The following is a 16,041-nucleotide window of genomic DNA, read 5'->3' on the forward strand; positions in this document are numbered from 1 at the left end:
AATTTGGACCTTCTTAAGAAGTCTGACTTAAAACATGAATGAAAATATAAATGTCAGCAATATTTGTTTATCAATTTCAAATATCATTGCCTCGCTGAGCAGCAGACAGAGTAACAGACAGAAGACAGACCAAATACTATATGCTCCCGAATCTCTGAAACCTGAGGGACTCAAACACTCAATCTACCTAATACTGCCAGCCTTGTGCTTTAATCTACTGATCTCATCCAACACCCAATCTACCTAATACTGCCAGCCTTGTGCTTTAATCTACTGATCTCACCAAACACTCAATCTACTTAAAACATTTTTGTTATGCAATCCTTTGTCTTTTTAGGCTTTTATATAGAAGAAAGTCTACTTGTAGTGAAAAGGTTACCTGTAGGTGTCCAATAAGTTGACAATTGCTGTACATTATTTTTAAGAATGGACAGATACTGTCCATTCTTAAAAATAATGGACAGTAATTGTCAACTTATTGGACACCTACAGGTAAACCCAATAACTTATTAGACATCTACAGGTAGGCTGAAAATAAGAGAAAGACAATACATTTGTCAAAGAGATACAATCAAATTTAATTTTAAATTCCCTACAAAGTAAGAATCAACACAGATATCGGAAAAATCACTGAAACACTTAAAAATGATATTTCCATTAATAGTAGAATTCTCTGCTTCAACTCGTAAGATTCACAATTTTTTAAATCCATTGGCCATTACTATATCGCATCAAAACTTAAATTTGAAAGACATATTTCCATACTGTATTTGAATTTCACTGGATTCAGAGGCACATACCGAAACTTTTTCACAATGCTTTTTTATGTTTTCTTTATTAGCATATCCTAATTCTGAATTATTATTTTCACTTTCATGAATAATTTCATTTCACAAGATAGGCGTATTGGGTTCTTTTGGCTGGTGTTAGTTATTTCCTCATCCAAATGTTCGAAAACACAATGCTTTTCAGATCAAAATTTGGCTTCATAACTTTTTCACCCTCCATATCCAGCATATTTGCAATACTTTCACTAAAATCCTTAAATTTTGACTATGCAATGAAAATGCTCTCCCCATCAGAGGAAGACATGTTGATATGGCTCAGTACTATAGAAAGAATGAATATAAAACCTGCAGTACAAGACTACTCACCTGACACTGTCCAATAAGTGAACAAAAGAAACAGAATTCTACGCAAGACTGGTTATATTGTCAGACTATTCAAAATAGTCTGAATGGACAGTTTTTGGCTTATATCCTTCACCTAATACTGCCAGCCTTGTGCTTTAATCCACTGATCTCATCCAACACTCAATCTACCTAATACTGCCAGCCTTGTGCTTTAATCCACTGATCTCATCCAACACTCAATCTACCTAATACTGCCAGCCTTGTGCTTTAATCCACTGATCTCATCCAACACTCAATCTACCTAATACTGTCAGCCTTGTGCTTTAAATCTACTGATCTCACCAAACAGATGATGGAATTTAAAAGTAGAAGGAATACATTTCTGACTTTATTTTTACCTAATGATGTACCTCCATTCAAAACATTAGAATGATGATGTGTTATTCTTTGTTAAGTGAAAACATATATGCTAAAGTTAAATACATGTTTAAGTAATGGATATCATTAAAAACTCTCCTATAAGCATGATAAGCGCCAAATCCATAGTTCACTTTACCCTAAGCCATTCCAGTATCCAATCTGCCCCTGAGGTCAGCTCCGACAGCGAGGGCATTGATCGATGCGTGGCATTATGTCTCATCTCCACAATCCAATTGGGAATGCCAAACTGAAAAAATCAAATATTGCAAGAGAATGTGCAGAGAGGTGAAACTGTTGAGTGTAATTAATAACTGCTCTGATAAGCAATCTCAATGAGTATTGCATTGTGGTATACATGTATGTATCATACTCTCTACTAGAATGCAGTGAAGTCTATTGAATCTTACATTTTCTGCTATTTTGTGTACCGGCATTCTGTATGATTTGGTCTGTCCTAGTTCTGTTATATTGTTTACAAATCTGAAGACAGAAAGTCCAGTTTAATTACAGCGCATCTTTTATTGACTCCGACCAATGTGTAAACACAAATTACTTTGATATGAAATCTAAATTTTAAATCCTTCAGATCAAAATTAAACCAAAGGTTAATGAACTCACCTAATAATAGCCATACTGTATTCATACATTAGCTTTAAGTATTGGTCTTGGAATGTTCCATCTTGAATGGCCAGCTCATGAGAAATGCATGCTCTACACAATGCCATTGTGCTCTCAATAGCGATGGGTAATTTGTTGAGTGCCCTTTAAAATGTGACACAGTGGAGAAAATTGAACTAATTAATCATGTGCTTCTGATATAAAAAACAAGAATGTGTTTGTGAAACACTGATATCCCAGATCTACAACATTTCAGGGGATAATTCTAAAGAAGGTCAGAGGTAAATTTCAAGGTCAATAGGTGAACAAATCTGGAACCAATGGAAAGGTCTTCTTACAAGAAATGCATGCTTGATATAAAAACAGTACCTTTTACAATTTGAAAAATATGACTTATATTTGAATTTTCTAAAAGTAGGTCAAGGATCAATGTTAAGGTCAACAGGTCAGGAGTTTGGTAAGGTTTTGCCACAAGGAATACATGCCAAATATGAAAGCTGTACTTCTTATGTTGTTAAAGATATGACCAAGGTTAAAGTTATTGCCACAGACAGACAGGCCAAAAAATGTGCCCCCAAATCTTCGATTCTGGGGGCATAAAATTTTAGGTTTTATCTTACCATATTAACAAATCTCCTTTACATTTGTACAAATAAGTATAAATTTTTTCAATTAAATGTAGACTGTGAACTATTTCCAATACTATGGTTAATCAAATGTTGTATACTGATTTTGTATTACATGTGCCTGCTGTTTGAAATCTATCCACAAGCATTTGCCATGATCCAATTTAAAAGTGCATGTTGAACTTGGAACTGTAACATTAATGACTACACATGTCATCATCTGGCAAAGGCACATTATCAATGTCCATGTACCTGCTTTGCCAAGTCATCATCTTCTCCATTGCCTTTTGTTTCTGTTCTATATCCTCTGAATATATACCTGTGTACACCAGTGTGAATTCTTCTCTGTAATGAAGTAATAAATACATGTAATAAATTGCCCGTTTTGAATCCAAGAGTTATTATTTAAATTTTACTTGTCAAAGGAGAGACACACGCATTGTACTCTTTACGTAGTTATATCCCATTCTATGAACTCCTAAACCACCTTATCAATAATTACATCATTAGTAATGGAATATATATCACAATATACTAGAATTGAATTCCTCTTTCTTTTCTGATGTTGATCTGATAATCAGATGACTAGCACAACTAAACATTGTTTGATTAATTGAAATTGTTCAATCAGTCAAAAGAATGTTTGCACAAGTTTGTAAATTTTTCCAAAAATCATGTTCCAGTACAGTCCTGATTGATAATACTTCATCAAATTGAAGTATTGCGTTAAAGGGCAAAGACTTCACCCCTCATGAACCCCACCACAGTCTGCCATAGATCCACTGGGGGCCTTGGTCGAACACCAGGCCATGACCACTTGCTTAATATTTTCATAACTTCGACCCTCTCCCCTGGATCCGCCACCTTACTCATGCTGATGTTTATAGTGATGGCACATATATTACCTTTTCAATTTAAAATACATGTATTCGAGAAATTTTCAGAGAAAACTTGTTCGATATTATCTAAATCACTGCATAAATTGCTGAATGTTTTGAGTAGAAATTTTTGGGTTAATAATTGTTGCAGATAGTATATATACATGTAGGGAATTTCTACTGCCTCACCAGTGAGCAAGCTTTTCTAGTGATATGGTAGAGCCTCTCTCTTGATCACACAAGTCATGCAAGGGTGAGCATGCAGGTTCTGACCGCTGCATGTTACAAAATGGTGGCAGCATAGGGACTCTGATGTTTGGTGGTAGAGTCTCTTCGGAGTTCTGGGACTCTGATGTTTGGTGGTAGAGTCTCTTCGGAGCTCTGGGACTAAAATGTGTTCATGTACAGATGTGGTTTTGTCTGGGGATGACAATGGTTGTCGTCGTGACCAGTGGATGCTGTTGCTGAAGAGGTGTCAAACAATCAGAGAGGAACAATGCTAAGCTTAATGGACGAAGCTTCCCTGAGCAGATAGTAAATACACGTAGGGAACATAAGCTGCCTCGCTAGCTTTTCTAGTGATGTGGTAGAGTCTCTCTCTTGATCATGAAAGTTAAAAAATACTGTACATTTTTCATTTTTCTTTTTTAGTTTTCTAATCAAGACATTACAATCTCAAACTTTAGCAAAATAGGGTGATTTAAGCCGGGGTAAACAAATAGCACTGCCTGACGCCCATGGCAGCAATATTTTAGAGTCGGGAAGATAAAATTACAAGTAGAACTTGCCTGTGGACAAATGAATTTTTGAAGTAAAATAAAAATGTAAGATAATGACATCAAATATAGATGAACTGACAGCATTGATCATGTGGATAAACTGAAAGATCATCAGTATTCATTCAGCGATTATTGATGAAATAAAAATACATACACCCCTCTAGTGAAAAATCACACAGATCACTCAAAGGCTTTTAAAGTGTATGGCAAAGTTAAAATCGATTGCAAAGTGCCGAATCTACTCCGACACAATGTCAACGAGTTGAAAAATTATAACATGGAAAAATTTGTGACATTTAGCTGGAAAAGAAAGGAGCCTAAATGTAATAACGATTAGCCGTTTGTATCTACAAAGCACGCAAATAATGACAAAACGAAGATATCTTAAATCCTGGGAGGAAACTGGGTTGTGGCTTTATTACGATGACCAAACAGAAATAGACTTGAATGAATTGATTTAATAAAATATAACAAGATAAACAATTTCAAATAGTTTTATTATATGTCTTACTTAGGTGGGGCAAGTGAAAAGTGAATTAGGTATCTCTACCTGTCCTTGGATAAGTACTTAAAAAATCTATTTGTCTTCCCCTGATTTAAGGTTGTACATGTATATCTACTCAAGTACATTGAAATTCAAAGTTCTGTCTTTGAAAACGATACGCAACTACCTACATTCTTGTGAATGATGCCTATTTGGGAATGTAGTAATTAGGGCTTAGTTAATACAGACCGTGGATATCGGCCTGGATAACTCAGTTGTTGGAGCACCTGATTAGTAATGCAAGGGTCCCGGATTTGATTCCCGGTCCAGCCACAGATTTTTTCCTCTCTCCTATATATACTACATTTGGTGCCATTGACCACCCCTGGACTTGCAGGTGAAGGTCCTGTCGAGGGTGAAAAGAACCTGGGCTGTGTCTTTGAGGGCGAAAACAAATTAAGGAGGGAGGAATGTAGTAGTTAGGGCTAATAGGACTGAGGATATCAGCCTTGGATAGCTCAGTGGTTAGAGCACCTGACTAGTAATGTAGAGGTCCCAGGTTCGATTCCCGGTCCAGCGGAAGATTTTCTTCTCTCTCCATACTACTACATTTTTTCGCTCCTGGCAGGACAACCTGCAAATCCTGGGGTGATTCCAGGTTTATTCTTTAGAAATTTTAACCAAAGATAGTACACAAATCATAGGGACTTGTCACATATATCTATAAAGTTGATAAATTATTTATCAACATTATAGATATGTGTAAATATCTATGACAAGTCCCTACTCTTTGGTGCAGATGCGACACATGTAAAATGACAAACATAAATACTTGTTTTTCCATGGCACGACCATCATCTTAATAACTGGTATGTTATCGTCCTCCTTCCGTTTTGATTTTGAGCTTTTTCCCATTTTTGACAACTAATAATAATGAAGAAAATGTAAAACTAGAAGTAAACACGTGCAAGGGAGAAACAGCAATATTTACATCCGGTATATATAAAAGCCAAAACCAAATATGACTTCCGAATAATTTTGACATGTTAAAAAAAGGGTTTTAAAAATAAATAATAATAGGCCTAATGATTATTCTAAAATATATATACAATTAGTCTGATTATAATTATTTGGGGAGGGAACGCAAACTTTTCAGGTTCAAGAAAAGGCGGGAAAGGTTGTGTGAGGTCATTCTACAGAAATATTGCATTTTGAATTTTAGAATCAGTTTTCTAATAATAATTCTAATAATTTTTATTTCTTAAGTCGGATATATATATATATATAAGCAACAAATAACATTAGCTATATATTAGCTATTTTACCGACTTGCACGGATGTTAGGGGGCCTTTCAGTGGGAGGAAACCGGAGTACCCGGAGGAAACCCCGAGTGGGCGACCACCATACCCACCATTGCCGATCACGGGGATCGAACTCGGGTCGGCAAGAAGCAGGTGCGTTAACTACTACGCTAACCGGGCACAATTGGAAACAAGAATTCTTCATGCTACTTCAATATGTTATATTTCATTAAGATTAACATTTTTTAAAATGATAAAAAACGTATGTGCAGCATTAACCACATTAAGAAAATAATTTCAATGTTTTCCACTTTCCACTATAAGCAATACAAACTAGGAAGTTGGGCAAACACGGACCTCTGGATATACCAGGGGCGGGATCAGGTGCCTAGGAGGAGTAAGCATCCCCTGTCGACCGGTCACACCCGCCGTGAGCCCTATATCTTGATAAGGTAAACGGAGTTATCCGTAGACAAAATCAGTGTGCCAAAAACGGCCTAACAATCGGCATGAAACACGTCAGACAGCATTTGACCCAAATGATACGTTGTATTGGCAAACTAGATTGTTATAACAGCCATAGAATTTGTGAAATGCTGACTTCAAACGAGACTGTTGGAACCCCTGTACCATCAACTTATTTGTCAGAAGCCTGCTTCGATTTAAAAACTGACCATATGCAGAACAAGATCTTGCGTATCGAATCAGTTGAGATATGTAGACACCATATGCAGGTGATAATGGAATATTGCTACATAAATAAGTTGACGATGGAGAAGTTGAAATCATCCCGTTTGTCATAAAGTTGAGTTTTTGTTGCCGTTAATATAAAATTTCAATAAAATATCTAAATATGAAGCAGAAGTGGACGACTCTGTGATGTTGTTTATTTAGAGTTCACTGTAATTGTAATTAAAAGATTGATATTGTTCTCTATACAGTGCTGTACAAATGTGAGAGAAAAGATACTATAAAATCGATGTGAACATACATGTGAATAAAATATTCATAGTGTCAGAATTAAAATGCATCATCATTATTATTAATATATAGAGCCTAATGTAATGATGTAATTACCCTAATAACATCAACCAATTTAAAATAACCCTTTGGAATAATTTAATTTTTTTTTTTTTTTTTTTTTTTTTTTTAGAAAGGACATAAGTGTAATAACAAACTACAGTTCAAATAGCAACTGAATGTTTTATTTTTTTTTCATGGGATATATTGAATCGACATATGAATGAAAATTATTATTGTTAATAGATAATACGTCGTCGATATATCTAAATGTCGAATTGAAGGCCACAGCAAGAGATTTTGTTCTTCTCACGTAGAAGTTTTTGAATAAATTCTGCTTCATAGGGACATAAAGACAGGTCAGCTAACAAAGGAGCACAATTCGTGTCCATGGGGATTCCAACAGACTGTTGGAAGATCTGATCACCAGAGAACACGAAGATATCGTCAATGAGGCATATTTCTTTTTTATTTCAACTTCAGAGTACTTGTGCGTGGAATCAGAGTGGCGTTTAACAAGGCAATTTTTTTGATGACTGATCACTAGATAGGAATATTTGCGTTTTCCATTTTTGTTGAAGAAGCAACTGTTCACGATGTCAAAAAATCTAGTCTTTCATTTATCGTGAGGAACGGTCGTGTAAAGTGTTGAAAAGTCATACGTTTTAATGTTGTTGATTTGAGAAAAGTTTTACGATTTAAAGTTTACAAAAAGTTCTTTAGAATTATTTAGAATCCACATTTGATTTTCACCAATTCTGGCATATGTAGTCGCACAGTAAGTTTGAAGTTTCTCCTTCACAGCTGTTAATATTTTCGTGAGGAGCAAAGATAGGGGCTTGGTAGAGCACTTACTGGATCCAGCAATGTATCTTTGTTTGCAAGTGTTTTTTATGTAGTTTAGGAATCCAGTATAGGTACGGTAACTCATATTCATTCGACCCATTGACTGGGATATTAAATGTGTCTAAAACTGAAGCATGGTTTTGAAGAATTTCATCTTTTGAAAGGGCAGTTGGAGTATAAGTACGATTACTAAAAGTGGAATTAATGCCAAGTTCGTTTAAAATACAGTTGTAATAATGAGACTTACAAACAAATACAATGTTGTTACAAGCTTTGTCAGCTGGAACCAAAACATATTCCTCGTGTAACCTATGAAAGGTGAAGATAACGAACAGTGATCAATCTCATAACTCCTACAAGCAATACAAAATAGATAGTTGGGCAAACACGGATCCCTGGACACACTAGAGGTGGGATCAGGTGCCTAGGAGGAGTAAGTTTCTCCTACACAGCTGTTATTAATGGGATGCAAAGTTTTCAAAGAAATAAAATATGAATTCTATTGTATCCATTTTCGTAATTACTACTCATATGCTATAACAAACTTTTTGTTGTTTTGTAAAGCTTAGTGAATATATTTTCCAATTACACAAAATATTAATGAAACATTATTAACATACAATTGCAAATTGCAAAATAATCCACTGGCTCCAAATGTAACAGGAAGGGAGACAATGCAACGGACCAAACCGGGATTCGAACCCGGGCCCCCTGAGGTCTCTAGTCAGGTTCTCTATCACCTGAGCTAACTGGCCACCGGCGATCGAACCCGGCTGACCGCTACATTTGTTTTTCCGCCCTAGGACGTGTAGCTGTATAATCGAAGGTCTCTGGAACCAGGCCAAAGTATTCTGTGATGAAACGATTCTTTTCACACCTTTAAAAAGAACAACAAAATGATAGCAACAACAACAACTAGTAATCCTAATATTTGTTTAAACTTTAACCTTTAACTTCAGAGTCGTTATTGCTATGCCTGCAAAACTAAATTTATTGAAGATTGAAGAATACATGTACTTTGTTACATTGCACTGAATGTGATAGCGTCATTTTCTTTCAAATGTCATTGAAAAGTTGAAATAACTTTCAATAATGTACAACTAATTTTAAAAAATAAACTCCACTTAAAATTTTAATTAAAAAGACAGATAAACATATTAAACCAATTCAGATTTAGTCATAGATAGCAATGATATGAACTTTAACCCTAGATTAATCAAATAATTCTAAAAGTCCATTGCTTAGTTTTTCCCCCTTCAAGCTTTTGTCTTTGAGTAGAGTTTTACATTGAGTTCTACATTTCGGTAAATAGTTCTTGTAGTGGTGGAAGGACAGATTGTTGTAGGATTTGTAGAATCACTGACAGTAATAGTTCTTGTAGTGGTGGAAGGACAGATTGTTGTAGGATTTGTAGAATCACTGACAGTAATAGTTCTTGTAGTGGTGGAAGGACAGATTGTTGTAGGATTTTTAGAATCACTGGCAGTAATAGTTATTGTAGTGGTGGAAGGACAGATTGTTGTAGGATTTGTAGAATCACTGACAGTAATAGTTCTTGTAGTGGTGGAAGGACAGATTGTTGTAGGATTTGTAGAATCACTGACAGTAATAGTTATTGTAGTGGTGGAAGGACAGATTGTTGCAGGATTTGTAGAATCACTGACAGTAATAGTTCTTGTAGTGGTGGAAGGACAGATTGTTGTAGGATTTGTAGAATCACTGACAGTAAGTTGATTGTTGTAGGATTTGTAGAATCACTGTCAGTAAGTTGATTGTTGTAGGATTTGTAGAATCACTGTCAGTAAGTTGATTGTTGTAGGATTTGTAGAATCACTGACAGTAAGTTGATTGTTGTAGGATTTGTAGAATCACTGTCAGTAAGTTGATTGTTGTAGGATTTGTAGAATCACTGTCAGTAAGTTGATTGTTGTAGGATTTGTAGAATCACTGACAGTAATAGTTCTTGTAGTGGTGGAAGGACAGATTGTTGTAGGATTTGTAGAATCACTGACAGTAAGTTGATTGTTGTAGGATTTGTAGAATCACTGTCAGTAAGTTGATTGTTGTAGGATTTGTAGAATCACTGACAGTAAGTTGATTGTTGTAGGATTTGTAGAATCACTGTCAGTAAGTTGATTGTTGTAGGATTTGTAGAATCACTGTCAGTAAGTTGATTGTTGTAGGATTTGTAGAATCACTGACAGTAAGTTGATTGTTGTAGGATTTGTAGAATCACTGTCAGTAAGTTGATTGTTGTAGGATTTGTAGAATCACTGACAGTAAGTTGATTGTTGTAGGACTTGTAGAATCACTGACAGTAAGTTGATTGTTGTAGGACTTGTAGAATCACTGACAGTAAGTTGATTGTTGTAGGATTTGTAGAATCACTGTCAGTAAGTTGATTGTTGTAGGATTTGTAGAATCACTGACAGTAAGTTGATTGTTGTAGGATTTGTAGAATCACTGACAGTAAGTTGATTGTTTTAGGACTTGTAGAATCACTGACAGTAAGTTGATTGTTGTAGGATTTGTAGAATCACTGTCAGTAAGTTGATTGTTGTAGGATTTGTAGAATCACTGTCAGTAAGTTGATTGTTGTAGGATTTGTAGAATCACTGTCAGTAAGTTGATTGTTGTAGGATTTGTAGAATCACTGACAGTAAGTTGATTGTTGTAGGATTTGTAGAATCACTGTCAGTAAGTTGATTGTTGTAGGATTTGTAGAATCACTGACAGTAAGTTGATTGTTGTAGGATTTGTAGAATCACTGACAGTAAGTTGATTGTTGTAGGATTTGTAGAATCACTGACAGTAATAGTTCTTGTAGTGGTGGAAGGACAGATTGTTGTAGGATTTGTAGAATCACTGACAGTAATAGTTCTTGTAGTGGTGGAAGGACAGATTGTTGTAGGATTTGTAGAATCACTGTCAGTAAGTTGATTGTTGTAGGATTTGTAGAATCACTGACAGTAAGTTGATTGTTGTAGGATTTGTAGAATCACTGTCAGTAAGTTGATTGTTGTAGGATTTGTAGAATCACTGACAGTAAGTTGATTGTTGTAGGATTTGTAGAATCACTGACAGTAAGTTGATTGTTGTAGGATTTGTAGAATCACTGACAGTAAGTTGATTGTTGTAGGATTTGTAGAATCACTGACAGTAAGTTGATTGTTGTAGGATTTGTAGAATCACTGACAGTAAGTTGATTGTTGTAGGATTTGTAGAGTCACTGACAGTAAGTTGATTGTTGCAGGATTTGTAGAATCATTGACAGTAAGTTGATTGATGTAGGATTTGTAGAATCACTGACAGTAAGTTGATTGTTGTAGGATTTGTAGAATCACTGACAGTAAGTTGATTGTTGTAGGATTTGTAGAATCACTGACAGTAAGTTGATTGTTGTAGGATTTGTAGAATCACTGTCAGTAAGATGATTGTTGTAGGATTTGTAGAATCACTGACAGTAAGTTGATTGTTGTAGGATTTGTAGAATCACTGTCAGTAAGTTGATTGTTGTAGGATTTGTAGAATCACTGACAGTAAGTTGACTTTGACATTCCATACTTTTAAAATTTTATATATAACTAATATAATATTAATCTAGTCTCCATATGAGTGACGTATTCTTAAGAGGGACGTTAAACAATATATAATTAATCAATTAATCTACGATTGATAGTGTGAAAAGAGATATCTGAGAGAATTTATTTAGTTACTGTTTTAAACATTTTATTGTCACATGTTTTCAATTATCAAGGGCGATTTGCAGAAGGTTGGGGTTCGAATCCCGGCCACGACATACCTAAGTCGTTAAAACAGATAGTGACAGTTCGATCGTCAAACGCTCGACATAAGGTGTGAATGTCACGGGTCCTTGGAGATGACCTTAAAAACGGATGTCCCGTGTTACAGTAGGTGTGGCACGCTAAAGAACCCTCACTACTCAATGGCCGTAAGCGCCGAGCATAGGCCTAAATTTGAAGCCCCTCACCGGTCTTGGTGACGTCTCCATATGAGTGAAAAATTCTCGAGAGGGACGTTAAGCAAGATATAATCAATCAATCAATCAATCAATCAAGGATGGTTTTATGACAAGTATGTATATATTATAAGACACTGTACAGTAAAGTGTATAGCATCGTTTATAGATCATGAACATATCCATTTAGTAAGTCTATCTTTTGGGAAAGGATTCAGCCCATAGTTGGTAGGTTACATGCAACATAATACACTTGTACATTCTATTAAGAATTAAAATAAATGGTAAAAGTTATCTCCATGAAAGGTGAAGATAACGAACAGTGATCCATTTCATAACTCTTATAAGCAATACAAAATAGAAAGTTGGGCAAACATGGACCCCTGGACACACCAGAGGTGGGATCAGACAAACACGGACCCCTGGATATACCAGAGGTGGGATCAGACAAACACGGACCCCTGGATATACCAGAGGTGAGATCAGGTGCTGTTTGTATAGTAATGTACATGTGTACATGTATGTGTCTATGATTTCATGATAGATTAGTCTAAAATGTACAATGTTATGATGTTCTGTCTATACATTCCCTTAATTTCCCTTAAAATTATTATTTTGCAAAATCACTAAGGTTTATAGATGCCAGAATAAATTGATAGATAATACCATCAACTATCTTGTCAGTCACACTACCCCCATTACTCTGCATATTTTGAAATAAAAGATGTCTACTGAAAGAACCCAAAATCTCAAATTAAAACCATAGATTTATCTAACTAAATTGATATTTATTTAAATGCCTATATGGTATGCCAACCGTTGCAATATTTGGTCTTTTCCATTTGTATTGCATAACTTTTCATTTCTATTGTATATTTTCCATTTATATTGTATAATATTTCATTTGTATTATATGATTTTTCATTTCACAATGTATTGTATAATATTTCATATGTATTGTGTAATTTTTCTTTTGCATTATTAAAATCATTTGTATTATTTGTTTTCCATTTCTTACATTGTAACACAACTTCCCTCTACAACTGTATCCAAATATACCCAAATATACCTGTGAACTGAAAATTCACAGCTGCAAATAATTTCGTTTGTTGACGTAGCAATCACAAAATGCTATGCTAGTCAATGTCCCTTTCTCTCCGTCTTTCTATCCCTTTTTCTTCATCTTATCTCCCTTCACTTCGAATTTCCCTCCTCTCTCTCCCCTACGCCCCCTTTTTTCAGTGGGTCTAGGATAAAGGTGAAACCCACCGGAAACTCCTGGATTTTAATAACAAAATGTAAATACGGTAAATAAATTAATCTAACTGCTTTCTCAAGATACCCTTACATAAAGATATAGGTCACGACCTACCCTCATATTAATGAAAAAATAGGTCCCGCCGGTCCTTACATAGAGTTCCCACCGGCGGTCCTTACATAGAGTTCCCACCGGCCTTTACAGAAAGATAGAGTTCCTGCTGGCTTTCATGCACGCACGTACGCGTGCGCGCACGCACCCATCACCCACAGGCCATTCTGTACCCTTACATAAAGATATGTGTCTTGTTGTACATAGAGATATATGCTCCGCCGGCCTTTAAAGATATAGATACCACCGTAGCTTTACATAGAGATATAGGTCCCGCCGTACCCTTACATATCGAATCGACATACATGTACATGTATCTCGACGACGTTTTATCTATTAACATTAATCATTTTCATTCATATGTCGATATAATATAACCCAGTGAACTCGAAACAAAAGTCACCAAAGTGTCTTCCACATCTGCTTCGTACTTATATGTTTTATTGAAAATAAATATCAACGACAAACTAACAATTCAACTTTATGACAAACGGGATGATTTCAACTTCTCTATTGTCAACTTCCCATCTCTCTCTCTCTCTCTCTCTCTCTCTCTCTCTCTCTCTCTCTCTCTAGTAGTATTCCATTATCACCCGCATATGGTGTTTATATCTCTCAACTGATTCGATACGCAAGAGCTTGTTCTGCGTATGATCAATTTTCAAATAGAGGTAGGCTATGGTCGTTATAATGACCTAGTTTGCCAATACAACCTATCATTGGGCCATTCATTTAACCATCGAGCATGTAGCTCTGCTGGTGGAGATACTTGTCGCTCAATATATGTTCTTCCATGAATATAAACAATAACGAGATAATACTGCCCAGTATAAAAATTTGTCACTCTGTGAAGTCTCTAAGGAGCAAAGACTTTAACAGAATGATTGGTGTCCCTCGGATTATCCTTCGAGATATCAAAGATTTGTCATATGTACAGTCGTCAAATAGTCATTTTTTGGTACAGAAATGAAAATTCATATACTCAAATTAGAGATTGCCATGTTCCATTAATTAAGAGATACGTTTGATGATTCCTTTTTCAGATCTCATGTTCTTGATCTCAAATTGTTCTGAAAAAAAGTAAAATTTGTGATATATTGATGACTAGAAATTCATTTACTAGTAATCTCAACGGACGTGGTTCACATCTTCTAACGTTATCTACGCTGTTGATTGTAACCATTGTGTCTTATGTTATGTCGGGGAAACTAAGGGCTCACTTAATAAAAAATATCGAGACACAGATTTCAAATAAATAAAGGTGGTAACCAACTTCTCTATAAACATTTTAATTCCTCTGACCATTCCATCTTGTCCATGAGGATGAGGATTCTAGAAAGAAAAAAATTACCATCATACAAACTACCCCTTTCCGTAGACAACGAGATCACTGGATCAGGACTCTAGGTACTGCATTTCGATATGAATGCAATGATAATGTATAAAATGTAGGAAATTTGACTAGTCCACAAGGAAATAACGTGAATGTGATGGGACTTTTTCCAAATACACACAGAGAGACGTAACACATATTCGCACAACACTACTGTTTTGAATACGTTATTTGAAGAAGCCAAAGATAGTCCATAGTTGGATTTCTAGACTGAACTCTATAATTATGGATGCTGTTTAAACCACCGCGGGTTATTGACGATATTCCTTTGCAGTACCTTAAACTCAAATACACTAACAAAGGAATTAATACCGTCAACAGAAGCAACATTCTTCGTCATAAAGAAGTTCAGTCTTGTATTTCAACATATTTCAAGCTCAAGTCTACATCTTGTATTTCCTACAAATATGCTTCTACTATTGCATCCAACCGTTTTAAACTTTGCATTGCCTAGATATAGACCATCTTATACTTAATCTACCCACATGTCTTTGTTCTTCGTCTTCATTACTGGTGATGTTGGTATAGTTGAAAATGAGGACCTGGAATCACTTATTTAAAAAAGTCCTAAATTTAGAGAACCCCAGTCTTTTAATAGGCGACATAACTTCATCTCTATTATGAATTCTGTCGAAGATTATGCCAAACGATGGGCTAAATATGAAAAAGAAAAACTTGATACCTTGTCATAATGGATAAATATAAAAATCCCGTATTAGACCAATGAAACCGCCTATCCTTCTGTGTTTAGTAAACCAGAAAGGAACAAAGAATTAGACAGGCAACATGCATGACGAATATGTTTTGGTTCGAGCTGATAAAGCTTGTAACAACATTGTTTTTGTTTGTAAGGCTCATTATTACAACTGTATTTGAAACGTATTTGGCATTAATTCCACATTTGGTTGTCGTACTTATACTCCAACCGCCCTTTCAAAAGACGAAGTTTTTCAAAATCGTGCTTCAGTTTACGGATTACTTCATTTACCTAATCAAGACATAGGGATTGCGACGGATGTGACCGATTGATAGGGGATGCTTACTCCTCCTAGGCATCTGATCCCATCTCTGATATATCCAGGGGTCCGTGTTTGCCCAACTCTTTATTTCAAATGATCTCTAATATTAAAAAACAAAGTGATTTTGCAAATGGTAGTGATTAAAGGGGGCGCCATTGATGCTGGACGCCGTTAT

The 16,041-nt window shown here is 35.5% G+C and overlaps 1 protein-coding gene across 2 annotated transcripts in view; it reads right to left on the reverse strand.

Moving 5' to 3' along the window:
- Window positions 1-5,942, reverse strand: part of LOC125673831 (ribosomal biogenesis protein LAS1L-like) — a 30,061-nt gene extending 24,119 nt beyond the window's left edge. The window contains exons 1-5 of one of the 2 annotated variants that reach the window (XM_048910665.2): window positions 5,771-5,942; window positions 3,050-3,142; window positions 2,172-2,315; window positions 1,961-2,033; window positions 1,690-1,800 (exon numbers count right to left, since the gene is read on the reverse strand). In XM_048910665.2, coding sequence (XP_048766622.2) covers window positions 1,690-1,800; window positions 1,961-2,033; window positions 2,172-2,315; window positions 3,050-3,142; window positions 5,771-5,853 — 504 coding nt within the window. In that variant the 5' untranslated portion in view covers window positions 5,854-5,942. Of the gene's footprint in view, window positions 1-1,689; window positions 1,801-1,960; window positions 2,034-2,171; window positions 2,316-3,049; window positions 3,143-3,864; window positions 4,259-5,770 lie in introns of those variants that run through there. The other variant, XM_056158126.1, reaches the window with a different exon arrangement.
- Window positions 5,943-16,041: the final 10,099 nt, after the last annotated feature.

This window comes from Ostrea edulis, chromosome 3 (genome assembly GCF_947568905.1).
Source record: "Ostrea edulis chromosome 3, xbOstEdul1.1, whole genome shotgun sequence".
Lineage (NCBI taxonomy): Eukaryota > Metazoa > Mollusca > Bivalvia > Ostreida > Ostreidae > Ostrea > Ostrea edulis.